The sequence below is a fragment of the Onychomys torridus genome, chromosome 8 (assembly GCF_903995425.1).
Source record: "Onychomys torridus chromosome 8, mOncTor1.1, whole genome shotgun sequence".
Classification (NCBI taxonomy): Eukaryota; Metazoa; Chordata; class Mammalia; order Rodentia; family Cricetidae; genus Onychomys; species Onychomys torridus.
This window is the reverse complement of record NC_050450.1, coordinates 57,415,393-57,443,287: the sequence shown is the minus strand read 5'-3', so window position 1 is coordinate 57,443,287 and position 27,895 is coordinate 57,415,393. Positions and strand designations below refer to the sequence as shown.

Below are 27,895 nucleotides of genomic sequence, written 5' to 3'. Positions count from 1 at the left end.
TTAACCCATATTTCTTATCTATGCTTTGCCACATGGCTCATGGCTTGTTACCTCATTTTTACACATCCTGCTTGTTTGGAGGCTGGCTGGTGTCTCTCTTGATGCCACCCTCCTTCTTCCCATCTTTCTCAGTTTGGCTTTCCTGCCTAACTTCCTGCCCAGCTACCAGCCTGTCAGCTTTTTATTAACCAATGAGAATAATACCTATTCATAGTATAGAAAAGGATTGCTCCACAGCACCCAATACCCCTACATGTAGAGACCTTTAGGAAAGGGTGTTCACAGCAAAAACTGTGTGTCTCTAAGAAACCACATAGCATGCAGCCACCAGGGGATACCCAGGAGTGGAGCAGTGGCACTCAAGAACAGTTGTGATGGGTGAAAGGTATGGGACAAACATGCAGGTGGGGTCTGCCCAGTCATTGCTGGAGTTGAGGGCCATTTCCTCCCTCACATTTCAAGGCAGACAGAGGTCCTGTATGCTTCCAATTTATCTGTTTGGAAAATTGCCCTATTTAGGGTTACTGTTCCTGCGATGAAACACCATGACCAAAGAAACTTGGGAAGGAAAGTGGTTGTTTGGCTCATACTTCCACATCACTATTCATCACTAAAGGAAGTCAGGACAGGAACTCAAACAGGGCAGGAACCCTAGGCAGGGGCTGATGCAGAGACCATGGAGGAGTGCTGCTTACTGGCTTGCTCCCCATGGTTTGCTCATCCTGCTTTCTTATAGAACCCAGGACCTTATAGAAGCACAGAGGTAATCCCACCTACAATGAGCTGGGCCCTCCCCCATCAATCACTAATTAAGAAAATGTCCCACAAGCTTGTCTGACTTTATGATTGCATGGAGGCATTTTCTTGATTGAGGCTCCCTTCTCTCTGCTGACTCTAGCTTGTGCCAAGTTGGCATAAAACTAGCCAGCAAAAGCGTGCATACAGAAATCACCAGACTTGGTGGAAGAAGCTGCTTATTCAGACCTTGCTGTGTTTCATTGGCCCCCAAACATTTGGTTCTTGTTTTCTCTCATAGCTCAGCAGCAAAAGGGGTCAGGGAGCAGGCAGTGGTCCAGACAGAGGCATCTGGAACACAAGGGTGGGGGATGTAGGTCAATGGTTCTGAACCTGTGGGTCACGACCTCTTTGGGAAGAATGACCCCTTCACAGGGGTCACCTAAGACCATCAGATATTTACATTATGAGTCACAATAACAAAATTACAGTTACGAGGTAGCAGTGGAAATAATTTTATGGCTGGGGTCACCATAACATGAGGAACTGTGTGAAAGGGTCGCGGCATTAGGAAGGTTGGGAACCACTGATGTAGGGAGTTGAGAGTGTGGTTCAGCACGCGCTGGTTCAGGAGCTGCCCTCCCCGGCTTGTGGCAGCAAGTGTCCTGCAGCTCCGCTACACCCCTAGCCTGACAATATCTGGCTTAAAATCCATTCCTGCCGGAACCTGCATTGAATCGTGTAGAGGATTTTGTGTTGTAGAGTTTCGACCGTCCAGAAACGGTCTCCCCACCCTTCTGAGAGACCCACGCCACCCCCGCAACTCATGGCATCTCTACACGGCTACGATGGGAACAGTCTGTAAAGCGGTTTCTGTGATCTCCTCCCACTGACCCAGGGATGGGCCCCTGCCTCACATGGGCTCGGGGGACCCTGAAACCTGTCCGTCTACCCTCTCACACATAATGTAAAAATAGAGAACACATGGGCAGCCATTTTCTGCCAATGGAAAAGAACTGGAAGAGGAGCAGTGAGGGTGAAGGGAGCCGGTAAGGCAGAGGTACACAGAGGACAGATGAGAAGAGGGAGTTCCTGAGGGAAACCGCAAGGCGGTCCTTGAAGCCCTGTACACTCTCCTAACAGAGTCCGCACTTCGCTCAGGTCCTCTCTAGTGAGCGTTGTTACTTAGGAAGGAAGAGTCCCAATGAACCCAGGGCCCCGTCTCTAGAGGACAGCACTCTGGTCCTGCCTCCCTTTGTTACCGATCTGCCGTCCCCCGCCCCCAACCAACCCCCTTTCTTTTCATACGTCTCTTTATTTCTCTCTTCGCTACAAAAGCAAAGTTCTGTGTAAAGGACTCCAGGTCTTTCCAATTTTACAGTTTATAATCAGCCTAGCCAGGCGGTGGTGGCGCACGCCTTTAATCCCAGCACTCGGGAGGCAGAGGCACGCAGATCTCTGTGAGCTCGAGTCCCGCCTGGGCTACAGAGTGAGTTCCTGGAAAGGTGCAAAGCTACACAGAGAGACCCTGTCTTGAAAAACCAAACAAAAACCAAACAAATAGTCAGCCTATAAGTCTAAATGACTGAGGGGGAGGGGAGTGGAGATCAGGAGAGATCCATTTTTTAACACATGAGAGAGGTTTTTCCTTTTTCTGTCTTGACATTTGCTTTGCAATGCTAAAGTTCCAGTGAGCCAGGCATGGTGGACATATCCACAATCCCAGCCCGGAGAGGTGGAAAAAGGAGAATCAAGAGTTCATGGCCAGCCTTAACTACATGGCAAGCTCACGGCCAACCTGGGCTACACGAGAGCCTGTCTCAAAAACAAAACAAGCTCCAAAGGAAACTATGGTCCTCCATTCTATGGGGTTCTCCACTACCTTTTACTTCCCGCAGAGCTTCCAACCACTCAGCCTCCATGATGGCACTAACTAGCTGTGTGTGAGGAACTGGAATGCACATCCATAAAACCGTAATCCTTGCCAGGTATATTAAAGAGGTGTGTGTGTGTGTGTGTGTGTGTGTGTGTGTGTGTGTGTACAAAAGCCTGTGGGTCACGCATGCATTGGCATTCTTCTTGGCCACTTCTTTCCCAAGCAAGAAGACACTGGACCCTATCTGAGGCAAGCTAGAGAAGGTTGGTGGTGTTTCTGCCACTTTTAACACCTCCCTGGCCCCCAATCTTCTTCCTCAGCCTCCTCCTTGCTCCCAGCTGAACCCAGGCTTCATGCATGCTCGGCAGGCACTACCACAGAGCTGTCCCCAGCCTGACATGCTTTGTCATGTCTGTCAACTCCAATCAACTGATTCTCCTCTTTGTCTTGTTAGGATGAAGAAGGTTTGGCCTTAGGACAAAGCAGAAGGCAGCCACATTCTTTGCCAAATTCTCTGAAGCCTCTTGGCCTGAGTCCACATAGTTCTCAGCACTACTGTCTTCCAAGAGTCTACTCAGATAACCCATCAAGTCCCACTTATATTCAACCACTTTTCCAGGACAAAACCCCAAAATCTTCCACATCCCCCCAAAAGAAAATCACTGTCTGGCCTGTCACAGCAATAACCCACTCCAAGTGTCAGCTTCTGTCTTAATTACTTTTCTATTGCTGGGACAAAGTGACCAAAGCAATTATTTTTGCGTGTTTGTTTGTTTGTTTTGTGGGCCAGGTTTGTCTCTGTAGCCCTGGCTGTCCTGTAACTCACTTTGTAGACCAGGCTGGCCCCAAACTCAGGGATCTGCCTGCCTCTGGGATTAAAGGTGTGCTCCACCATGCCTGGCTGGTAAGGTGACTTATAAACAAGCATTGAGTGGGCTTGAGGTTTCATAGGTTAGGATCCAGATGACGGAGAAAAGGCATGACCACAGAGAGCTCACATCTTGATCTGTAAGCAGGAGTCAGAGAGAACACTGGGAATTGCCCTTGTCTTTTGAAACCTCAAAGCCCAGCCTCGGTGATTTACCTCCTCCGAATCCTTCCCAAACAGTTCCACCAACTGGAGACCAACTATTCAAACACAGGGGCCTCTGTGGCCACTCCCATTCAAACAGATACACAGAGATACACAGCCAAGGTTTCCAGGAGGTCATGTGAGTGAGAGTCCTCGAGGGCCCTACTTATAGCCTGAGGCTTCCCGTCATGGGGTTCAAGAGAAGGGGGAGCCATGGAGGGACAAGGTTTAGTTGGTTCTCCATTTTCTTTTTTGTTTGTTTGGGGGTTGTTGGATTTTTTTTTTTTTTTTTTTTTTTTGAGACAGGGTTTCTCACCCCGGCTGTCCTGGAACTTGCTTTATAGACCAGGCTGGCCTTGAATTCACAGATATCTGCCTCTGCCTCCTGAGTGCTGAGATCAAAGACACGAGTCACCACACCCAGTTAAAGAGCTCTATTTTCATTAGTGGTTTAGGTCATATACTTACTGTTCTTACTGCTCAGTTTCCTTCCCATAATGCATCTGACTTTAATCACATGCATGCCCAATTAGCATTGGCACAAGATAGTAAGTGGGGGATTCTCCCTAAAAGTTTACTGGAAGACAGATTTACTTACTATCGGTTCAGGCCAGATCAACTCTTCTAGTCCAGGTACTTTAGGAATACATTTGAATAGAAACTTGTCTGAGTTTAATTATTTTAGAGGTGGAAAAACTTACTGTTCAGAGGGGAGTGGTCGCAGCCTCTAGCAGGCAGGAGGCTGAGAGGCAGATGTGTTGTTTGGGGAGGAGACATGTACATAATACCTGCCCATGAGGAGACTACACGGTGCCTTGTTACAAAAATGGGGCTGTGAATTAGCCCCAGACCCAATGGGAGTCCCAGGACACTAACACTCAGTGCAGGGACCTGGGTTTTCCCCATTGGTTTGAACTGGAGATCCTGGAGAAGAAGGACGACATCCTCTTTGAGACTTCGTTGTTTTGTGCTCAGCACTCACCACACGGAAGGGTACCCAGATGCCTCTCAGCAATGGCTTTACCTGCGTCAGACTGACGGAGGGGCATCACTTGGGAGAAGCCCTCATGTCATCTCTTTCTCCAGACTATCAGTCCCTGGAGATTGTACCCCTCTGTTCCAACCTTCTTTCCCGCTGTATTGGAGCACCCCTGCTCTGACAGAGTGTCCTTGCTCCTTCTGTGAGTTGTTTTCTCAGGTCATTGTCCCCCTCCTGACCCTGGAAACAGACCGTTCCTTTATTGTTCTTGTCAGAGCTACTTGTGTCTGCCTGGAACCCTCTCCTCTCTGCCTTGAAAGGTTGTTTCCTTGATCTTTCTGTAATAGCGGCGTTCTGCCCCCTTCCCCAGAATTCTCAGTTCTAAAGGTAACACTTCCTAAATAGTTAGACATCAACAGCTACACAATCTGTCTTTAAAATTTTGCTGGGCACCTTTAATCCTCAGGAGGCAGAGGCAGGTGGATCTCTGAGTTCGAGGTCATCCTGGTCTACAAAGCTAGTTCCAGGACAGCCAGGCCTACCCAGAAAAACCTTGTCTCAAAAAACAAAAAATAAAATAAAAAATAAAAATAAAATTACAAAAAAAAAAAATAAGATTTAAGGACTGGAGAGATGGCTCAGTGGTTAAGAGCACTGGCTGTTCTTCCAGAGGACCCAGGTTCTATTCCCGGCACCCACGCGGCAGCTCACAACTGTCTGTAACTCTAGTTCCAAGGATCTCACACCATGACACATAAAATAAAATTTTTTTTAAAAAAATTAATAAGATTTAAACAGCCCAGAACTCTGGTGATCTTTGCCCCTTGAATTAACCTGCTTTAACTGCTCCGATCTAAATACTGGCTGTCAGGGAACAAGCAGTTCAGACCTCAGTCTGATAACAACAGGCGCCCTTCGCATTTCATTCCCATGGAACCGCCCATTTTCATTCCCGGTCAGACTGGGTGGAGCTGACTACCCCGAGTGCAGAGAGGCGCCTCTGTTGCTCAGCCTTCTGGCCACATTGGTTGGTTCAGGGATTATCAAGCAACCAACACAGAGCCATGAAGCCTGAGTGAGCGTGGAGTGAACTCGGCAGGAGGCAGAGAGAAAAGACAGAAAGACATCGGTCCTGTGAGCCTTCCTGGGACAGCCTCGTTTCAACCACAAGGCTGAAGAGAACAGGTTCCATAACCAAGTGTGGTTCAGCCGCTAATGTCCGTCTTTCTGCCCTCAGCCAAGTTTGGTTGTGAGAGGAAGGCAGAGAGAGAAGTACAAACGGGATGGACCTATGCCTTCCCGCTGACGCTGGAGTGGCAGTGGTCAGCTGGGCTGCAGAAACCACTTGAGAGCGGAGTGATCTGTTGCTTCGACTGGTGTCCAACTTGTCACCAGTTCCTATTTGGGCTGTGACTCTTGTCCCTGTCATTTTCTGAGGGATCCACTTTTGAATGGTCCCTTCTTCTTCCTGCATCCATGTCCTTCTTGTATTCCAAATAGCGTAAAGATGCTTCAGGACCACCTAGTGGCAGTGTACATTAAAATAAGCGGATGCTATGCTTCAGATCTGGAATGTTCCTCCAAGGTCCAAATCTTAAAGGCTTAGTCCCCAGCTTAATGCCCTTAGAGGTAATAGAATTCTGATAAGCTAGGAACACGTGGAGAGAAATAGGCCACTGGGGAAATGCCTTTGAGGGTATACTGGGACCCAGCCCCTTACTGTCTTTCTTGGCTCACTAGCCATCATTAGACAAACAGGAAACCCTGCCATGCGCTCCTGCCATGGGGTACTATACTGCTACAGGCCCAAAGGAACAGAACCACATGGCGGGGTCTGAAACATCTAAACCCATGATACTAACACACCAGAGAAGTTTTAAAAATTGCTAATGTCAGTCGAACAGTGGTGGCCATTCTACACATGAGAGTGAAGTCACTTTAGATAAGCCTGTGGCAGCCTGTCCCTGGGTGGGAAGGCTAGTCGCCACTTCAAGGAGCTCTACCCATATTACAAAATCATGAGCAAATTAATAAGTTCTTTTGTGTTTTTATTGTGTCTTGGGGCAGTTTACTTAAGTAACCAAAACAAGCATATACCACAAATCCCAGAAATAAACAAAAAATGTTAAATGTCTTATAAAAAATATAAGAGAATGGGGGCTGGAGAGATGGCTCAGAGGTTAAGAGCACCGACTGCTCTTCCAGAGGTCCTGAGTTCAATTCCCAGCACCCACATGGTGGCTCACAACCATCTGTAATGAGATCTGGCGCCCTCTTCTGTATATATAATGAATAAATAAATCTTTAAAAATATATATACAGGAGAAGTGTTTAAAAAAAATATAAGAGAAAATATGATCAACTGAAACATGAACAAAATATCATTTAAAAATATATACAAAACAAAACATAGCTCCTGAAATTAAAATACTATAGGAGAAATTAAGGTTGATAGAAGATTAGAAGAGATGATTAAAACAATATACTAGAAAATAGCAAAAATCAACATGTTGGAGGTGGGACAGAAGAAGATGGAAAACGGAGAGCCAGGTCAGAAGAAGAAACACCTAAGTCATCGGTGTCCCAAAGGGGACACTACGCAGAAGAGGGGGATAACGATGAAGTCATTGAAGATGCCTTCTAAACACTGTGGGAACACGAATTCCTAGACAGAGGGGCCAATGAGAGCACTGCCCTGAATAAACAGACCCCCATGGCATGTCACATGGAATCCTCAAAGCCTGAGAAAGGGTGTCAGGTCATCTGACAAGAATGAACCTCAGATGGCCCAAGACACATTTGAAGCAGACCTGTGTTTTCAAGATCCTGAGCAAAGATATTCCCAAACTATTGTCAAGCATATAGGTGGGCATAGGCATTTCCATGCACATGGCCCCTCACCTTCTCACTCTTCCCTTTGCCCTTGAAGGGCATGATTTTAGACACTCGAGCAAGGCAAGAACTCTAGCACAGCAGAGGGAAGAGGGGAAAGGTTGGTGGTACAGAAAGAGTCCAGCTAAGCAGCAAGTGAAGTTAGAGGTGGTGGCTGTTCACTGTCCAGTGTGGGGCTGAGAACCAACTCTGATCCTTTGAAAAAGCAGCAGGTTCTCTTAACTGCTGAGCCGTCTCTACAGTCCTTGGCTTATGCTTTAAACCTGGTGCTTAAATGTTACAAGAGGGTAGGGGCAAAGGTGAGTGTGTGTGTGTGTGTGTGTGTGTGTGTGTGTGTGTAGCAACTTCCTCTAAGTTAAAACTTGGAGCTTCCTAGAAGGAAGCTCATTAAAACTCAGGAAATTTGGCTGAGTGTGGTTTAGGCATACACCTTTAATCCCAACACTAGGGAGGCAGAGGCAAATCTCTGTGATTTCAAGGATACTCTGGTCTCCATAGTGAGTTCTATCCAGGACAGCCAGGTCTTGTCTCATAAAACAAAAGGAAAAAAAACAAAAAAAACAAAAAACAAAAAACAAAACCCTCAGGAGCAAACAACTCACAAGTCTTAGGAAGTCCCTGAAACTTATCAGATGTACAAAGCCACTCCCTTTCCAAGGTTATATAATCTGTGAAGATAACTGAAGAGAGGAGACTCTCTAACCTGTGAGTTGTACAGAGAGTTCCAGGATTCCAGCTTTCATGTATCATTATCCATACTAGCTTTTGGGAAGGCTTTGAGTCATCCATACTCCTATAAGTGTCTCTTCTCCCATAGGCATACACACACACACACACACACACACACACACACACACACATACACACACATACACACACACACACACACCATTAGTTCACCAAGTGGGAATTTGCTGATCTCATCACTTCAGTCTGTAATCAGTTCCCTGTATTTGTGTCACATCTCCCCAGGAAAAGACTCACACAGCACGGCCAGCAGCATCCAAGCAAGGACACAACAGAACCAAAGATGAGTTTGGGGAAAATGATTGCATAGTCCTGCTATGAGGAGCAAGCTATGCAACTGAGGCAGAGCAACCTGAGGGTGGAGCATCCACAGAGGGAACTGACTCGGTCGTCTTTCCCATGTGATGTGTGTACCACCTTTTGCTGTGGTGGTAGTTGCATGGGTCTTGCAAGAGAAATATAGCTGGGATGGAGCTATCTAAAGTAGTTTGTGAGGCAGAATCCCTGCTGGAAGTCTTCTATGTGGTGTGTGTCAGGTCCCAGAGAAGTCTCACTCAGTACCCGTGGCTCTTCCCAGCACTTCTCACCTCACCCCAACCCTAAACCTCTCCAGCCCAGGGGCTGGCCTTCCCTTCTTCCCCCAGCTTCTGATTCCTGTATAATCCAGACATTTGACCACATGCTCTCTTGGCCTCTTGGTCCTCTGCTCCTCTCTTGGTCTGCTTGGCCTATCTCCTCTTCTGTCCACCCCTGCTTCTCTCCTGCTCCCCCCATCCCCCATAGCCTGGTTCAATCTGGAACCTTCCAGATGCATCAGGCTGAACTCTCCCTCATATTACAACAAAAACCTTCTCCTCAGCCATCCCCAGGAGTGGTCATGCTCTCATTTTCACTAAGTGTGGACTAGAATGCCTGCTTGATGAGAAGGATGAGTACAGGGATGATCTAAGATGGGATGGTTACGGTTCCTGGGAGAAGCGGGGAGGGACAAGCGACGAGCGAGCGTCTTCCACATTAGTCTCTGATTTGGAGGAGAAATTGGATGAGGATGAGGTGGAGGTGCTGGGGGACCGAAAGGAACCGAGAACAAATTAGATCTTTGCTGGAAAGCCCTCCCTAAGAGCTAAGAGCTTGGAACCCAAGAAAGAAGCTGGCTGTGGAAGAAAAAGGAAGTGAGGTAAAAATGTTAAAAGATACCCTCTCCTGCCTGACCAGAGGAAAGGAAAACCCATGGTTCAGCAGATGGAGGCCTTACTCATGCCCTGGTGCAGGAAACCATGATGGAATAGTCTATCTTCCAACCATTGTGTTGGGAAATACTTTTAAACAAGAAATGAAAGAACCTCTTACAGCCTGTCCCATAAGGCTGTAGGATCTGGGAGAAAATGGACTCAGTTTGAGTGCTGTGGAAACAGAGGAACTTAATTAGTGTCACTACCCATCCTTATTTGAGACAATGGCTGCATAACCTGAGGCAGCATGAGGGAAATCAGTCTCTGACAGACTGGGTCATGAAGACATCTGGTTATCATTAGCTGAGGTCCTTAATATCAGGGACAAGAGGAGAGGAGAGGAAGGACAGGCATCATTGAGGGAAGTGGATGTCCGGAAGCCATGTTCATGGAGAGTTGGGAAAGGCGAGGGGCCGAGTGGTGACTCAGCAGTGAAGAATTGTAGACAAAGGGTGCAGTAAAGAAACTGACAACATGGCCACTCCATTGTGGTGGGGGAGGCTTTTATTGTGAATAAGAGAGAGAGGGGCATCTCGAAGAGCTCAGAGCTGAGAGAAAAGAAAGCAGGCGGAGACGGCCAGGGCTAACAGACTGAGCCGGGCGGCTGCAGGTAGGGGATCCGGAGGGGAAAGGCCAGGGGGCTAACGGGGGCTTTGAAGTGTCTAACAAGTGCTCAGGAGCAGAGACTGGAGCTAGGCCTGGAGGCTAGTGTGGACTTTGATATGCTGATAGACACCACAGGTATATGTCAATGTAGAGTCAAGAGTCCCTCCTAGAGGTGAGGGAAATGACTCTCTGGGTGGGTGGGTGGGTGGGGAACCTGTTTTACAAGTTCCCTGGGTTTGTTGGCTTTTATCTAACCTCCAGAAACCCTTCTACAATCCAGCTTGAGCTCATTCCTGAATATATATATGGGCTACCTGACACCTAACAGAACACTTCTTGCTTTTGCTGATGCTTCCTGTTTGGTTCTCAGTAGGTCACAACCACCTGTGACTCCCGCTCTAGGGCACCCAAGGCTGTCTCTTTGCCTCTGAGGACACCCTCACTCTTGTTCCCATATTCACACACATGCACACACAATTAAAATTTTACAGATAAATTATTTTAAGGAAAACGTCCATTTAGCAAGACCCTCCAGGCCTATATGAAGCTCTGACAGTCCAGTCTTTCGGTGTCACATGATCTTTATTAGGCAGGAGAGCCACTGGTGGATCTGAGTGACTGAGACCAGCATGTAAATCAGACCTGTATAAGTGGCGATATGATTTAGGGGAGACGAAAGAAAAATGAGACAGAGAGAGGGGTCCGTCTGGTTTACCCAGAGGCAAATGCGGCAAATTATGTGCCAAGCTGAAATTCTTAAGGGAAAAAAACTGACCGAAATCCAAATGCTATCTAGGCTAGTGAGCTTCTGGTAGGCTTTAAAGCCCGAGAAGAACAGTATGTAGAAGACAATGAAAATGAAAAAGATTAAGCTTGTTCAGGGTGTGGTGTGGGCGGCCATGTCCCCAGGGTGTGGGCACCCATGCCCCCCCCCCAGTAAGCTATGTTCATCCCCCTCCAGCGGGAAATGTGCTGGTACTGGTTACTGTTCACCTAGCCTGGGGCTATCACAGCAGCCGGGTGCAGTTGAGAAAGGGACAATGGGAGTGGCTACCAAGTTTGCCACCCACTGAGCCTGCTATGTGGCAATGACAGTGGCAGCAGCCTTTCGGACTGTCAGTCTGTGGGGCTGAAGGAACAACTCAAAAGAGTGGCTTGGCTTTGCTCCCCCTGCACACAGGCCTGGCCAGCTGTTTAAGCCATCCCCGGTAAACCTGTCAGGAGCCGAGAGCTGCAAGGTAGATCCGTGGGAAACATGCTAGGATGAGGAAGCTGGTTCGGGAGAATGGCTGTGGAGAGGGAGAGCTAACTAAGGTGACGTCTCCCATCCAGGCCACTCTACCATCTGAGGGGAAAAAGCAGTTTAAAAATCAAAAAAGTCACTGGGAGGTGATGGCGCACTCGGGAGGCAGAGGCAGGTGGATCTCTGTGAGTTCGAGGCCAGCCTGGGCTACCAAGTGAGTTCCAGGAGAGGCGCAAAGCTACACAGGGAAACCCTGTCTCGAAAAACAAAACAAAACAAACAAACAAACAAAAACAAAATCAAAAATCAGAAAGTCTGTAAAGGTGTCCTGGATGGATGGTAACAGACATGCCTCAAAGTCATACGGTTTATCTCAATAGCTGGCGTGGGCTAAGTCTACAAGCTGTCGGTCAGTAAGAGCCCCGAGGTCCCACAAAATATTAAATAAAATGAAAACTATTTTGCTGCTGTTGTGGACTACATGCCAGAACATGAGAGTAAGACCCCATTGCTGAGGATGTTAGTTCAGAACTGATGCAGGAAACCTGGAAATAAAAGGAAGAGCAGAGCGGCCTCTACAGGAACAACTGTCCTCTGGTCAGGACAACTGAAGGAGTCCAGGCTCTCCTGGGGATGGAGACTGTGTGTCCAGGTGCAGGGTCTGGGCTTTATAGGGCAGAAGAGGGAACTCTGGGAGGAAGTTTATCAGTGATGTCTTCTCTACGGTGTCATGAATGACGTCAGCGGGAGTTCTCGTTACTGCGCTGGCTTTCCCATCTGGCTGGTGTGCTGATCATTAGGCTGAGTCAGGGGTTTCTCATTTCTCTGAGGTTCCTTGTTTTAGGTCATTCCCCTCAAAAGACATGGCATGCTCTAGGTGCAAGACCCAGAGAAATACAGCCGGGACTCGTCTGGAAACTCCTCCCGTGCTCTCTGTGGCTGTCACAGTGCTGGATGTTGCTATGTAGGCTGCTGGGAGAGAATGTGTCACCAACAGTCCTGATCAGCTAGCCACCTTAGATGCTATAGTGCCAAAATGCCAGACAGAGTGGGTCTGCTCGTGCAATGGCAAGTGATGTGACTACCCTACCGTGAATATAACCAACAGCCTTTTGTTGGGAATCATGGTCTACTCCACAGGAGAGAATTCACATACACTACTGTAAGCCAAGATAAGCTGGGGAACATCTGCTATTGTTTTGTTAAATGGGTGTGACGAACCTGTCAGTCTTTTCTCTACTATTCTTGATTACACCCATCGATCACTGTCAACCCCAATCTGTCAGGGAAAGAAACTGCCTTTTGAAATGATGATTTCTTTCTTTTGTTGTTGTTGTGTTTGTTTGTTTGAGATAAGATTTCTCTGTGTAGCCCTGGCTGTCCTGGAACTCACTTGGTAGCCCAGGCTGGCCTCAAACTCACAGAGATCCGCCTGCCTCTGCCTCTCGAGTACTGGGATTAAAGGCGTGCGCTACCATCGCCCGACCACAAAGATGGTTTCTGAGAACCCGTGGCTGTTGCTGTGGTACAGTGGTCTGATGCTCAGCTATAGCTGGACATCTACATCAGTTCCCTCCGAGGCTTAGGAAATGTTGTGGAAGAGGGAGTAGAAAGAATGGAAGAGCTGGGAGGAAGAAGGGTGGGATGCTGTGTAGCAATTTCCTCTGAGTTGAAATGGTCCATCCTGGAGGGAGCAGAGAGGCTCATGGGACATGTTTACATCATGAAATATAAACAAACCTCACAGACCCTAGAAAACTGAAACTTAGAAGACTCCCCAGGCCTCTCCTGAGGATTTAAAAACAGAAAAGACCTGCTGAGGAAGGAGACTCTAGCATGTTGAGCTGCCCACAAGTCCTTCAGAGAGCTCCAGGGCTCCAGCTTTCATGGGCTGTCACCCTCACTGGGGTGAGCTTCGGCGCTGCAGCTGCCTTTAAGTCTGAGCTCCTGCAAGTAACCCCTCACCATATTCCTTTAAGTTACCCCAATTTGGTTTACCAAGTTGGCTATGGGGCTGTCTTTGCTTTGATCAGATGTTAGTTCCCTACCTGAGCGAGTAGGTATTTGTTTACATCTCCCCAGAACTTGTGTGTGTGTGTGTGTGTGTGTGTGTGTGTGAGAGAGAGAGAGAGAGAGAGAGAGAGAGAGAGAGAGAGAGAGAGAGAGAGAGAGAGAGAGAGAGAGAGAGAGATGGTATCCCTAGTTACTCAGTAATCATATCAGTCTGGCTTCTACCCCACCACACCATAACACTGTTCTGGGTCAGGTCACGTGCTAGGCTTGGTTTCACAGAAATAGATTGATCTTTGCCAAGTGTGCCAGTAATCTCAACACTTGGCAGAGACGAGAAGATCAGGAGTTCAAGGCCAGCAGTATGTGTGAGTTCAAGGTCAGTCTAAGCTTCGTGAGACCCTGCTGTACACTCTATACCTCAAACAAGGGTTAATCATGCTTATAAGGGAATGTCACAAGCTCCAAGATCTTCTGTTTGGCAAATCTCCTAGCAACAAGCCACACAATTGTCCTGTCCCTTCTTGGATCTCATAAAACACCCTCTTTGCACCTCCCTTTCTGTCTCACTGCAATAGTGTGGGTCTTAAATCCCCCAGATACTCCCAGAAGGTGATGAAACCCTTGAAAGGTGGGGCCTAGTTGGGGGTTTTCAGGTCATTAAGGGTGCACCCTTGAAGGGACTTAGGGAATTCTAGACACCTCCTTGACTTTTTTGGCTCCCTGGTCATGAGGTGAGCAGTTTTCTTCTAGCGTGCACACCTACCACGATGGCCCCAAAGCTGTAGGGACTAGAAGCTCTCAAACTGTGAGCCAGAGTAATGTTTCACTTGGTAAAATGACGGAAACGTTGATGTAACACATACTGAACAATCTCTGTTGTTCCCATCTCTTCTGCAAAACTTTTGACTCTCAGGGCACCTTGGAGCCTGCCTCTCTGCAGACACATCCATGTGCTGGCGACTTCCAGGTACATACCTTCAGTGATCACTGTCCTTGGATGTCTAATGGGCACCTAAACAGCAATTTCAGACCGGAAACCCCAAATCTGTTATTTCCTTCAAAACCAAACCCTGTCTACATCTTCCTTCTGACACCTCTCATTCATTCGCCCTCTGCCTTGCCCTTCTCCAGTGACCTTGGGGCTTTCACACAGACAAGTCCCCCACCGGGAAAACATCCTCCCTAGACATACCTTTTTTAAAAATACATAGAGTATTTTTAATTTACCGAGATTTTCACATATGCATACAATGTATTTTGATCTCATCTCTCCAACTCTCCCTGAATTTCCCCCATCCCCCCTCCCAACTTCATGTTCTCTTTTTGTTTGTTTGTTTGTTTTTTGTTTGTGTTTTGTTTTGTTTGCCAGAGCTGAGGATCGAACCCAGGGCCTTGCACTTGCTAGGCAAGCGCTCTACCACTGAGCTAAATCCCCAACCCCCCTCTTTTTTTTTTAATAACCCACTGAGTCCAATTTGTGCTGCCCATATACACACACCCTCAGCTCCCCGTCTCCTCCCCCGGGTCTCTGAGGCCTTTTCTCTCCACCCCAATTTGTCAGACTCTCACATTAGCAATGCCTGGTACCTCTCTCAGCATTCATTATCATGGAAATTTCTAATACATACTGCCTTTGAGTGTCTTTTTCCCCTTGTGCTTGATTTTAAAAAGCATGCCGTCAAAGGCAAAGTCTTGCCTGAATTTGTGCATCTCACAGTCCTGGCTCTCAAAATCATTTCTTAAAAGAAATGACAGAATGCATGTAGCCGGAGAAGAGTTGTAGGAAACGGGGAAGTGGATCCTGCACACACATTTAAAGCAAAGACAGCACATAAATAAGTTCAATAACTGTACCCCACATCGCAATTCGGTCTCAAACTCGCCCTGGGGACCTGAGTCACCTCCCTGTCAAAGTACCACTCATGGTCTCTCCGGGTTTCAGACTCTCAACCCAGCTCCTCCCGGCCCTAATTCTGAGGGCAATGAAACCAAAGTGGAATTCTGTCGATAGCACACACGTTTCCCCATAACCTGGAATGATGGGCGGGGCATCCCTGAAGTAGAAAGCCACCCAGCCTGGTAGTTCACCTTGCAGAAGAGAGCCAGACTGGTTAGGAGTATGGCTAAATTCAGGGTGAGAGTATCCACTGGGGAGGCCTGTGGGGCCGGCACCTGGGACAAAGTGTCTGTCAGCATCGTGGGGACCCAGGGAGAGAGCCCGTTAGTGCCTTTGGACCGTCTAGGCAAGGAGTTCACTGCGGGTGCTGTGAGTGTTTGGGGAGCGGGCAGTGGTGATGGCGGAGGAGGGGGAGGGAGGGACCCCCTCGGCCTACTACACAGCCCCTCATAGGAAGAGGACTTCGAGGTGACGCTCCCCCAGGACGTCGGCGCTGTGCTGATGCTGCGGGTACACAAGGCACCCCCGGAGCTGCCCCTCCTGCTGCTTGGGTCCCTCCCACCGGACGCCTGGTTCTGCCGCTGGTTCCAGCTGGAGTGGGGGCCCGGGGCTACACTGCGCTTCCCGTGCTATCAGTAGCTGGAAGGGGCGGGGAACCTGGTGCTGCAAGAGGGAGCAGGTGAGGGGGAGCCGAGGGACTGGCTGGGGCCACCTTGGCGCACAGCAGTGTGGAGGAGGCTAGGGTTGGGGACTGGAGAGGCGAACTAGTGTGGACACCAGGAAGGGGCAGCGGAGGAGGGGGCGGGGCTGGTGATGCTGCAGCCAGCGTGCTGCGGACAGAAATGTACCCCGGTGAGGGCACTAGTGGGTTTGGCAGTAAATAGAAGGGAGAATGTTTGGAGCCAGAGGTCAGGAGAGTATCCTTTCCATCCATGCCCCCACCCACAGCCAAGGTCTCCTCGGAAGACCACCACCCTAAGCTCCAGCTCCAGCGTCACGAAGAGCTGAAGGCCAGGAGGGAGATGTACAGGTGAGGAGGGAGCTAGCCATTCTTCCAGGAGGACTCACTTCTGGGATGGGAAGCAGCTAAAATAAGGACTATCATCCAACCTGGACCCCAGGCCCAGCAGGTTAGCAACAATGGGCACCTGCGACTCACAGGCCCTCTGACCTTGTGGCTGAGCAGGAAGACCCTGTCTTAACCAGCCTTTCAGGTCGCTCTGGCACCCCCTGAAGTTTGAAAACTCCTCCCTAATAGCCGTGCCCTGTGGCTTACTCTATCTTTCTTTGTGCTTGCTGTTTTCTTTCTTTCTTTCTTTTTTTTTTTTTTCTCACCTGTCTGGTTGTTGCATCCTCTCATAAACACAGGTGGAACTCCAGGCATCCCCTAGGGAACTTGGAGCACATCCCTAGAAATGAGACATCCTCAGGCAAGGGTGCTTTCTCTGTTGTCTGCTCAGGATGAAGAGTTAGAGGGGAGACCTACCTAAACGCAGAGGTGGAAATAACAAAGGAATGGGGGGCACCTGAGAAGTCAAGTCAGGTGTACTCAGGTGGACATTTCAAAAGAGCTTGGTGCTCTTAATCTTGGTTGCTTCCCAAATCCTGGGCTGCCTGCTTTTGCCCTAGGTCTCTGGAGACCTAGCAAGCACAGGCTCATTTGTTTCCTGGTGATTCTACATTTGTCGTGAAAGCCATGACACCAAATCTCACAGCAGCAGCCACGGGGGAGGGGGCAGATATTGAGATCTTCTTCGTCCTTGAAGATGCAGGGTCAGTCTAGACCCCAACAAAAGAGAGGGGGCATGTCACAGGGAAATCATTTCATCTCTTTGATCTTTATTTTCTTATTGTTTGGGTTGCTAGGGGAAACAGTGAGAAATGGTTAAGAAATAAGAAAACCAGGGCTGGAGAGATGGCTCAGCGGTTAAGAGCACCGTCTGTTCTTCCAAAGGTCCTGAGTTCAATTCCCAGCAACCACATGGTGGCTCACAACCATCTGTAATGAGATCTGGTATCCTCTTCTGCCCTCAAGCATGCATGTAGGCAGAACACTGTATACATAATAAATAAATAAATAAACAAAATCTTTAAAATAAATTGAAAAAATGTAAGTAAAAAGAGGAAATAAGAAAACCAGCCTGGCAGTGGTGGCGCACACCTTTAATCCCAGCACTCGGGAGGCAGAGGCAGGCGGATCTCTGTGAGTTCGAGGCCAACCTGGTCTACAAAGTGAGTTCCAGGACAGGTTACAAAAGCTACAGAGAAAATACAGAGAAACCCTGTATTGAAAAATAAACAAACAAACAAAAATAATGTAGCTAATCAGACCTGAGAGTGTCATCCTGTATAGGAGGCTCTGGGTTTGTTCTTCAGCACTGTGTTTATTATAAATAGAAAACACTTGGGCTGAGGTGTAGCTCAGTTGGGAGAGTGCTTGCTTAACCACATAAAGCAGATATGGTGGCACACACCTATAATCCCAGCGTTTATGAGATGAAGGCAGGAGGACCAGAAGTTCAAGGTCACCTAGAGCTACGAAGTGAATGTGAGGCTTAGTACATATGAGACCCTGCTACCCTTGGGGTGGCGGGAACCACTCAGCAACAAAAATGTTAACCCCTGCATAAATGTGTGCTGTTATATTATTCCTATGTCTTATCTCTTTGTCTCGATCCTTAATATTATAATTAAAGTGAGGCTTCAAACCCCCAGCATTAGCATCTTCTGGGTAGCAGCTAGAGAAGGCAAGCTCTCAGGCCCACCTCCTACCCACTGAGAACCTGAGGTTCACCAAGATTCCCAGGTGAGTCAAGTACAAGGTTGAGACAGAGTTTGGTCGCCACCTAGTGGCAGTATACTTTAATTGCAAACTGTCCTTTGATGTCAAAACTCAAATCTAAAAGCTTTTTCATTATTAAATTATTTGTTTTTGATACTGTAGGTTGAACTCATGTTCTTTGCATTCCAAGTAAACACACATCACTGATTTATACCCCCAGACCTTTTAATTTTTATGTTTATTTATTTTTTAAAAACTTGTGCCTGGCAGTGGTGGTGCACGCCTTTAATCCCAGCACTTGGGAGGCAGAGGCAGGCGGATCTCTGAGTTCAAGGCCAGCTTGGTCTATACAGTGAGTTCCAGGACAGCCAGGGCTGTACAGAGAGACCCTGTCTCAACATCCCCCCTAAAAGAAATTGCAATTACATTTTTCTTACCTATGTATATCTATATGTGCACAACCTATGATATCCATATGGAGGTCAAAAGGCAACTTGCAGGGATTGGCTCTCTCCTGCCATGTGGGACCCAGAGATTGACCCCAAGTTGCTAGCCTTGATAGTAGGCAGCAATTTTTAATATTTATTTATATCTTTATTTTTATTTTTTATACTGGGGATTGAACCCAGGGCCTTGTGCATGCTAGGCAAGTGCTCTACTTCTGAGCCATATTCATAGCACTTTTAAAACTTTTTTACTTAGAAAATGGGTCGCAGCTTGTTGAAACAAAATTTAATTGTTTCACCGAAAGGTCTCTGGCTGTGGCTTGCATGATTGTGGGACTTAAAGACAACCGCCTTAGGCCAGGGCAGAGTAAACTGGCACAGCTCCCCAGGCTGTGGAAGTTGGACTGCCTCTGGATGGGATGTCTGCCAAAACCAACTGACTCCTGGGGAACAGCCCAGCTCAGGACCACATCCCTTCCCAAGATGCATCTGTGTTAGGCATCAGGTACTTCAAGCAGATTACAAAGCAGGTGTGTCAGCAGAACGCCGAGGTACTTACAGAAGAACAGAGGGGAAAGCCACATATCAAGCCGCAAACCAAGGCGATTCCCTCCCATCTCCCAGATGCTTTTCCCCTCCCCTCTCTCCTCAGCTCTCTCCCCCTCCCCTTCTCCCTCCTTGCCCCCTGCTTTCCTGATTCCCACTCTACTTAGGTAACGGCCCCAACATTCACATCCTATAATCCAGATATGTAAGAGACTCTGCCTGTTTGGCTCAGCTCCAACCTCAAGTTCCTTAAGGGGGACTCCAATTGACTCAGAAGTCTCCAGTGGGGACATGTAGCTTCCTTACAACCCAGTGAGCATAGGGGAGAGGTGGGTCTCAGGAAGATCCCTGTTGGCAGAAGGGGGCTATCTATGGCCAGGGGCCCCTGGGGCCATGATTCTTCTGTCTCAACCCAAGGGCTCCTCCCTAAAGCCTTTTGCGGACCATTTACCTGCCACCTGTTGCAGCTGGAAGACCTACAGTGAAGGCTGGCCTCGCTGCCTTGACCAGGTGACTGTGAAAGGCTTGGACCTCAATATCAAGTACTCCGAAGTCAAGAATGCAAGATTCTACTTGAAAGTCTACTCTGCGTGAGGATGCCACACTGTCCCTTGTCCCCACCTCTGTGTTCTCTCGTCTACTCAATCTGATACCTCAGTATACAGCTCACTCAGCCCTGCTCAAGATGTAGTTTCCTGTGCTGTGGGACAGTGGCTACCTTAGGGGCACTGACTATATCGGGCAGACAGGGGAGGCTCTCCTGGAGCCTTGGCCCTTCTGCCCACACTTCATGTTCCATCAGGTTTACAGAGCTGAAAATCAAAGGGTTCCTGAACCGCACAGGACTCTGGAGGAGTCTGAGGGAAATGAGAAGGATGTTTAACTTCCACAAGACTCCCGCAGCAGGTGAGACACTGGGCCAGGATCCTAACTTCTCTCTGGGATATCAGTGCCCATCATTACCAGGGGGCTCATAAAAAATGACCATTCCACCTTGTGACTTTGGGCGCCTCCTTGCCCTTCCTACTAGGCCTTACAGTTCCCACAGAAACTAAAGAGGAGGTAAGCAGAGGGGGCCCCTGACCTAATCCAACAGTTGTCCAGATAACTGTGGTTGGGTCTAAGGACACAGGACACCAGTGGAGTTAGGCTGTGGCTAGTAATAAGACCCCAAAACACATCATTAGTGTTCCTTGGAAGATGTACTTGTTGGCTTCAGAAACGGGTAAAGGAGGAACCCACGCTAGCTTTCAGGGTACCCTAGAAAGCTCTCACGAGGGTGGGGAGGCTGAGTGGGTATTAACACTGAGGATGAGGCATAGGGCAGAGAGTGTTCCAGAGCCAGGGGACAGACAGATGAAGGCCCTGGAGACAGAATAGGATACCTATAAGAGAAAGAAGTTGCTGTGGTCCAGCGGGACTGAGTAAGAGAAAGAAAGTCAGGGAGCAGGAGTCACATCCCCGTTTGTGTGGACTGTGGCAGGTTGGGGGCTTTCTTAGGCACAATGCGAGGCTAGTGACTGGTGGCCAGCTGGGGGACAGTGTGACAGATTGCTCCACGGGGTGGGTTGGGGAGTCTGGGGACAAGCCATGGGGTTCCAGCTGAGGTCAACAGGGGACGGTGGCTTCATCAAGGCTGTGGCTGTGTGGGAAAGGAGTGGACAGATGGGCCAAGAGACCCCAAGGATGGAGAGTTCATGGGACTCAGTGGGAGAAGAAAGGCGCTTCTTACAGAGTTTCTGGGCTCTGCCATGGACAGTCAAATAGATAAACTTGCTGTTCCTTGGGATGCCAGGAAAGGGGTGGAGGCTAAGCCTGAGGAAGATCCCACACTTAGGTTGCCTTTGAGGCTAGTGAGTCCCCCAGGTGTCAGGTAGTCGGCATGATAATGGGCTGAGACTAGGGGTTGCTCTTTAGTGAACAGGAAGTAACCAAAGCCAAGGGGACAGAGGCCATTGTAAGAAATAAAGGGGTACCCAGTATGGACAAGGGGGAACCCCATCATGCAAGCAAGGAGGAAACCTGTAGGAGCTGTGGTGACTTGTCCCCGTGTCCCTGCCCTCCTGCAGAGTATGTGTTGGAACATTGGCAGGAAGACGCCTTCTTTGCCTCCCAGTTCCTAAATGGCCTCAACCCGGTCCTGATCCGCCGCTGTCACAGCCTTCCAAAGAACTTCCCAGTCACCGATGAAATGGTGGCCCCAGTGCTGGGCCCTGGGACGAGTCTGCAGGCTGAGTTGGAGGTGGGGCATGGTCTGTACACTCTGCAAACCCTATGCTAGTTTCATTCTGGGCTCATCCCCCTCCTGGAGACAGCGGGACCAACTATGTGTTTCTTGCCAAGAGCAGCCTCTCTTAAAATGCACTCCCTGATTTAGCTCAGTGGTAGAGCGCTTGCCTAGCAAGTGCAAGGCCCTGGGTTCGATCCTCAGATTTAAAAAAAAAAAAAAAAATGCACTCCCTGGCAATCCTGGGTCCTCATCCTGCTATGGAAAGCCATGGAAAGCCAGGTGCAGTCCTGGCTCCCTTTTCTCCTACAGAAGGGCTCCCTGTTCTTGGTGGATCATGGCATCCTTTCCGGGGTCCAGACCAATGTCATCAACGGAAAGCCCCAGTTCTCCGCAGCCCCGATGACCCTGTTATACCAGAGCTCTGGGGCTGGGCCCCTGCTCCCCCTCGCCATCCAGGTCTGTAAGAAGGCAGGGGGCAGGGGCATGGCAGAAGCAGAAAGGGTCCCACTGAGTGATTGACAGACATTGGCACTGCCTCCCTCCCCGCCGGCCTCACCTACCAGCTCAAACAGACTCCCGGGCCCGACAACCCCATCTTCCTGCCCAGCGATGACAAGTGGGACTGGCTCCTGGCCAAGACCTGGGTGCGCAATGCCGAGTTTTCTGTCCACGAGGCCCTCACTCATCTGCTGCACGCACACCTGCTGCCAGAAGTCTTCGCCCTGGCCACGCTGCGCCAGCTGCCCCGCTGCCACCCTCTCTTCAAGGTCAGCGGCTCAATGAGTTGGCGTAAGCCAGGCGTGATGGTGCACACCTTTAATCCCAGCACTTAGAGAGCGGAGGCAGGGGGATCTCTATGAGTCTGGGACCTGCCTGGTCGACCTAGCAGAGTCCCGGGACAGCCACGACCACTGCATGGAGAGATCCTTTCTCAAAACAAGGGGGCTCTGTCTGTATCTCAGGCTGTAACCAAGCCTGTAGACTCCTGGCTTTATCCTGTACCCTGTGGTGCCTTTTCCTAGTGGCCTTTCCTCACGCAGGTGGCCTTACCCTTCCAGGCTTGGGTGCAGGGCTCTCATTCTGACAGAAGAACACAGAGTGGGGTCTGCATCCAGGGCCTAAGAGAATAACAAAGCAGAAATCAGAAAGTGTACTCAGCCATAGGAGGGAAGCCTTGCCTTTCTTGGAGATGTTTTAACTTGATGACCAAAACAAATGTGTCCTGTGAAGGCTCCTCAGGCCCTGCTCTATGCTCTCCAATCTGACTGCGGCTCCCAGCACCTGGTTCTCAGAAGCAGGCTGAGGGGGGACAGCCCCACATGGCCAACCTCCAGCCCTGCTTTTCATGGTGCTCTGCCTGCCCCAGGGACAAGGAATCCCAGGAGGTTCCCGGGGTCCTCATTTGACAGAATAAGCTGGTGTTCAGACGGGAGAAAAAGCCTGCCTGAGGACGTAGAACAGGATACTGTGGGACCCAGCTCTCGTCACTGGGCAGGGAGCACTGTCACATATTGCACCTCCTGACCTGGCCAACTCGTTCTGTGACTCACAGGGCGAGTGGCTTTGTGGAGGGCAGGCCTGGGTTCCCCCAACTTTGTCATCCCCTACCCCTTGCAGCTGCTGATCCCCCACATTCAGGACACACTGCACATCAACACACTTGCGCGTGAGCTGCTCATCGCCCCCGGGAAAGTGGTGGACAGGGTAAGCGCCACCTTTGGCGGAAGGGCATCCTTCAATTGGAAGAATATAGAGTTCTGAGGTGCAAGCGGCCCTGTTTCCTTAATGTTGCCCCCCCCCCCCCCCCCGTGCTGCTGCCTGCTTTTGAAGCAAGGTTCTGGTGCCCAGTTCTTTCCCTCAGTCCACAGGCCTTGGCGCTGGAGGATTCTCTGAGCTGATAAAGAGAAACATGGAGCAGCTGAATTATTCTGTCCTGTGTCTCCCTGAAGATATTCGAGCCCGAGACGTGGGAGACATCCCAGGCTACTATTACCGGGATGATGGGATGCAGATCTGGGGGGCCATAAAAAGGTGGGGGAACCGTCCTCAGGAAGCCGCAGGGGCAGTGGAGACAGAAAGACTGGGCGGGAGATGGGATGCTCTGGAGAGGTTTACAGTGAAGAGGGCTGATGTGCATGACACCGGGAAAGGATGCTTCTCAGATAGGGTCAATTTGGAGTCAGGGACTGAATCCAGGTGCACCTTACAGCTTTGTCTCTGAGATAGTCAGCATCTACTACCCAAGTGATGTGTCTGTTCGAGAGGACCAAGAGCTGCAGGCTTGGGTGAAGGAGATCTTCTCTGAGGGCTTCCTCAGTCGAGAAAGTTCAGGTACAGGGACCTCAGCCCTTGGGCCCAGCCCCACGCCCTGGCCTCTCTGTGAGGTCCTCAGATCCCCAGCAGCCCTGACCTCAGCCCAGCTTTCCTACAGGTATGCCCTCCTTGTTGGATACCCAGGAATCCCTGGTCCAGTATGTCACCATGGTGATATTCACCTGCTCAGCCAAGCACACTTCTGTGAGTGCTGGCCAGGTAAGGTCGGGGCGATGGGCAGGCATTGCGATGAAAGGGCCAGGGTCTTGTTCTCATTTTACCCTCTCTGCCTTCAGTTTGACTCTTGCGTTTGGATGCCCAACCTGCCATCTACCATGCAGCTACCACCACCCACTTCCAAAGGCCAGGCTCGGCCTGAGGGATTCATAGCCACTCTCCCACCAGTCAATGCCACATGTGACATCATCATTGCCCTTTGGTTGCTAAGCAAGGAGCCCGGGGAACGAGTAAGTATGGAGCCAGGAGTCAGGACAGGCTAGGCTGGATAGAAAAGTCTGTGTTGTTTACCCTCCCTGGACCAAACTCAACCCTGACATCAAGACCCACACATGCACACCTCACTAAAAGGTGAGACCCTTGGTCATCTCACACTGAGGATCAGGTGTGCAAAGAAGATGAAAACCGTCACTCTCCACAATGACAGTGACATGGGACTAAATGTTCCTTTAAATCTTCAAATTAAACGGGCTAAGAGATTACAGATCACTGTCCCTTGGGAGAATGATTAGGACAGGGATGGGGTGAGGTTCAGCCAACGGCTGTAAGGTGACTGGGTCGGGGACACACTGTGGCTATAGTCAGCTAAGGTGGGTTGCAGCTGCTCGGGCGATGGGGTACCTCGGCATCTCAACCCTGTGATCGGTCCCCAGAGGCCTCTTGGCCACTATCCAGATGAACACTTCACAGAGGATGCCCCTCGGCGGAGAATAGCTGCCTTCCAGAGACGGCTGCTCCAGATCTCTAGGGAAATCGGGGAGCGGAACCGAAGCCTGCCACTGCCCTACATCTACATGGACCCTCCCCTCATTGAGAACAGTGTCTCCATCTAAAATCTTGAAGAAGAGGGTCCCATGTGACATACCGACCCCTCAAATCATGTCACTCCAAGCTAAGTGTCACCCAGAGAAAAGGGCCTTTCGAAATATACAGGTCCTCAGAGCCAAGCCCCATCTAACTCCCCCGTGAAACACACAAACACAATAAAATCAAAACAAACAAACCTAAACTCTTACAGAAGACAGGACCTCACAGGACAGGGACACAAAAATAACTGAAGACACCAAAGCTTCAGCTCTGACTCAGGGCTTTGCTTGTTCACTTAGTTTTACATCCGTCACATGAACTGTGGACCATAACAGAAGCACAGAATCCTGTTCCACTGCCCATAGCCAATGAGACCTCACAGTCACAGACTGGTACAGGCTTCTCAGCAAAATAGGAAGTAGCCCAACCAAAACTTACCAAGAGGTCGATCATCACCTACAGGCTCACCTTGAAAATGAATATAACACTGAGAAGGGGTTATTGGAAGTCAGGAACAAAGGGAAGGATGGGGCTGACACATGGCTCTGTGGTTAAGAGCACCAAGGTGGCTCACAACCATGTGTAATTCCAGTTCTAGGGGACCGCACACCCTTTCCTGGCCTCTGAGGACACCAGGCATGCAGGCAAAATATCCATATACATAAAGTTAGGTTTGGGCTTTTTGTTTGTTTTTGGTTTTAGGAGAGAGGGGCATACTATCAGGGCCATTTCTAGCCCACCTCTTCTCAAAGCCCCCCCTAAAGTGATCTGTAAAGCAGGCTCCATTTCTAGAGAATTAGAAGGACTAACATACCTCTAATACCTCGTCCTCTGGATTCCAGCTTCACTCTGGAATCCCAGTATTTCATGTGTACTCTCCAGTTCTGGGGTTTTTGTTTGTTTGTTTGTTTGTTTTTGTTTTTTTCTGGCTCAGACTCTGAACATTCATTAAAGTAACAAGTGAGTCCTTTGGAAGTCACCTGATGATTTTCATCTCTTATACTACAGGCATTGAAGTTTTGGGTCTTTGGTTTCATATGTTTTTATGAAACAATACTCAAAATGTAACATATACAACTTGGGTTGGGTTGCTGCTCTTCCAGAAGACCCAAGTTCAGTTGGTTCAATTCCCAGCCCCCATGTCAGATACAACCACCTGTTAACTCCAGCCCCAGAGGATCTGATGCCCTCTTCTGGCCTTGACAGGCACAGTACCCCTGTACACAAATACACTGACCCACATATACATTATATATATACATACATATATATGTGTGTGTGTGTGTGTGTGTGTATGTATGTATATATATTCTATCTACATGATCCCAACCATTGACTCCAATAGACCCAAGCTTTAGAACAGGTAGTGTGGCCTACTGGACAGCCTTGGTAATCCTTTACCAAAAAACTTTGATTTAGAGTTATGCATCTCTTAGACTGTTTTGGTTTCTGTCGATAAGCAAGTCCTGGGGCTGGAGAGATGACTCAGGGATTAAGAGTGGGTACTGCTCCTCCAGAGGACCTGAGTTTGGCTCGCAGCATCCACATCAGGTGGCTCACAACCGCCTGCAACCCCAGTATCAGGGGCATTTGACATCTCTGGCTTCTACAGATACTTGTACTCACAGGTATTTGCACATACCCACATGCAGACACACACACCTATACATACTTAAAAAAAAAAAAACAAACCTTTACCAAAAAATAAATAATTCCTGAGTACTTAAGCCAAGACAGGGGGGAACTAAGTGGCTTTGAATATTGAGCCATTAAACCCTGCAGTTTCCATTGGGCCTTGAAATTTAGCAAGCAGCTGGGACCCAAGAGTGGAAGTCCACTGTCCTCAGCCTTGCAGTGGGAAGAGGGAAGCTTCTGCCAGCTTCCTTCCTTCACGTGCTTGCCTCGGTATTCCAAGTTCTTGAAGGGAGATGTTTTACCAACATGGAGTGCCAGAATCCAAGATGCGGTTGTGCCCATTAAGAATCATGAGATCATCCCAGCATTTCCCAGCCAACTGTTTGGATCAGTTAGAGCCACGTGACTGAATCTGGCCAATGGACTAGGAGAGAAAATAATGTTTGTGACTTCCAAGATAAGCAGTTGAGCTGAGGTGCCCCTTTCTACTGCAGGTGTGAGGCTGCCTTGCTGGCATATTGTGTGAACCTTAGCTCTGTCTCTTAAGCTTGGGAGGACAAGGTTCACAGCCAGGGTGGCCGGCACAGCAGAGCTTCTCAGTAAGCACGTGCTGAATGCAGAAATTAATACCCAAATAATTCCCAAATCCCTGTAGTGAGTTTCTTAAAGGTGGGAACTAGAACTTATTCAACTTTAGATGTCACATAAAACATCCAACCAAAAAATGATTGAATGGATAGATGGTAAAAGTCTCAGGACTCAAGGAGAACACTGAACTGGAGTGCCCCTTTGCGGAAGATGTTTATTAGAAGAATTCTTAATGGTTTGGAGGGACAGACAGCCGCATGGTAGGGGCTGTGAGGAGAGTTCAAACCCCCATCCCATCAACAGCATGGTGGGACTTGGATGACAGTACAGGCCTATGAGGCAGAGTGAGGGTCCCTTCTTGTAGGCTCAGGATGAAGGGAGAGGTTTTATGCAGCCAGGCTGTCTGTGATTCCCGGGGCAGTGAGGTGGGGGGAATTCCAGGCAGGAAGGTACAACACTGAGAAAGTACAGGAAGTGAGGGGGGGAGCACATCCGGTTGAGGTGCACTCATTAAACGAGAAGGGGAGGGATGTGTCACTACAGCCACCAACAGCCCTCAGCTATCCCAAGGAGTCTGGCAACCCGAGTTCTGTAAGTTTCCTAGGGGAAGTGAGAATGAATGGTCCTCGTCATTCTCTGGAATCTGGACACGTGACTATCCTGACTCATGAATTGGCTCTTAGTAGGGGACTGCCTTTCCTCCATTGCAGCTGTCAGAAAGAGGCTGCAGGTGGGCGTGGCCACATCAAGCCCGTGCCATCAAACCTAACCTGGGCACATGGATGGGAACTTGTGAACTAGAGCGATACTGTGCTCCAATAATAAGTAGTTTGTTTTTATGTGTATCTTTTAAAGGACACAACTTTTCTGTGTTGACCTCGCTGTCCTGGAACTCACTGTCCACCTGCCTCTGCCTCCCAAGTGTTGGGATTAAAGGTGTGTGCCACCACCGCCTTAAAGCTATAATAAAATGATATATTTTAATTATGTGTCTATGGGTAGGTATGTTGTTTGTACAC

General features: G+C 49.1%; 1 protein-coding gene across 1 annotated transcript; it reads left to right on the top strand.

Annotated features, from left to right (window-relative positions):
- The first annotated feature begins 15,514 nt into the window (after window positions 1–15,514).
- On the top strand, window positions 15,515–24,679 carry Alox15b (arachidonate 15-lipoxygenase type B). The gene is given in 14 exon segments (XM_036198031.1): window positions 15,515–15,661; window positions 15,746–15,971; window positions 16,241–16,322; window positions 19,534–19,656; window positions 19,869–19,972; window positions 21,136–21,308; window positions 21,606–21,752; window positions 21,860–22,063; window positions 22,914–23,000; window positions 23,158–23,327; window positions 23,506–23,627; window positions 23,728–23,828; window positions 23,906–24,076; window positions 24,500–24,679. Coding segments are annotated over 14 exon segments (2,037 nt in total).
- The last annotated feature ends 3,216 nt before the right edge of the window (window positions 24,680–27,895 follow it).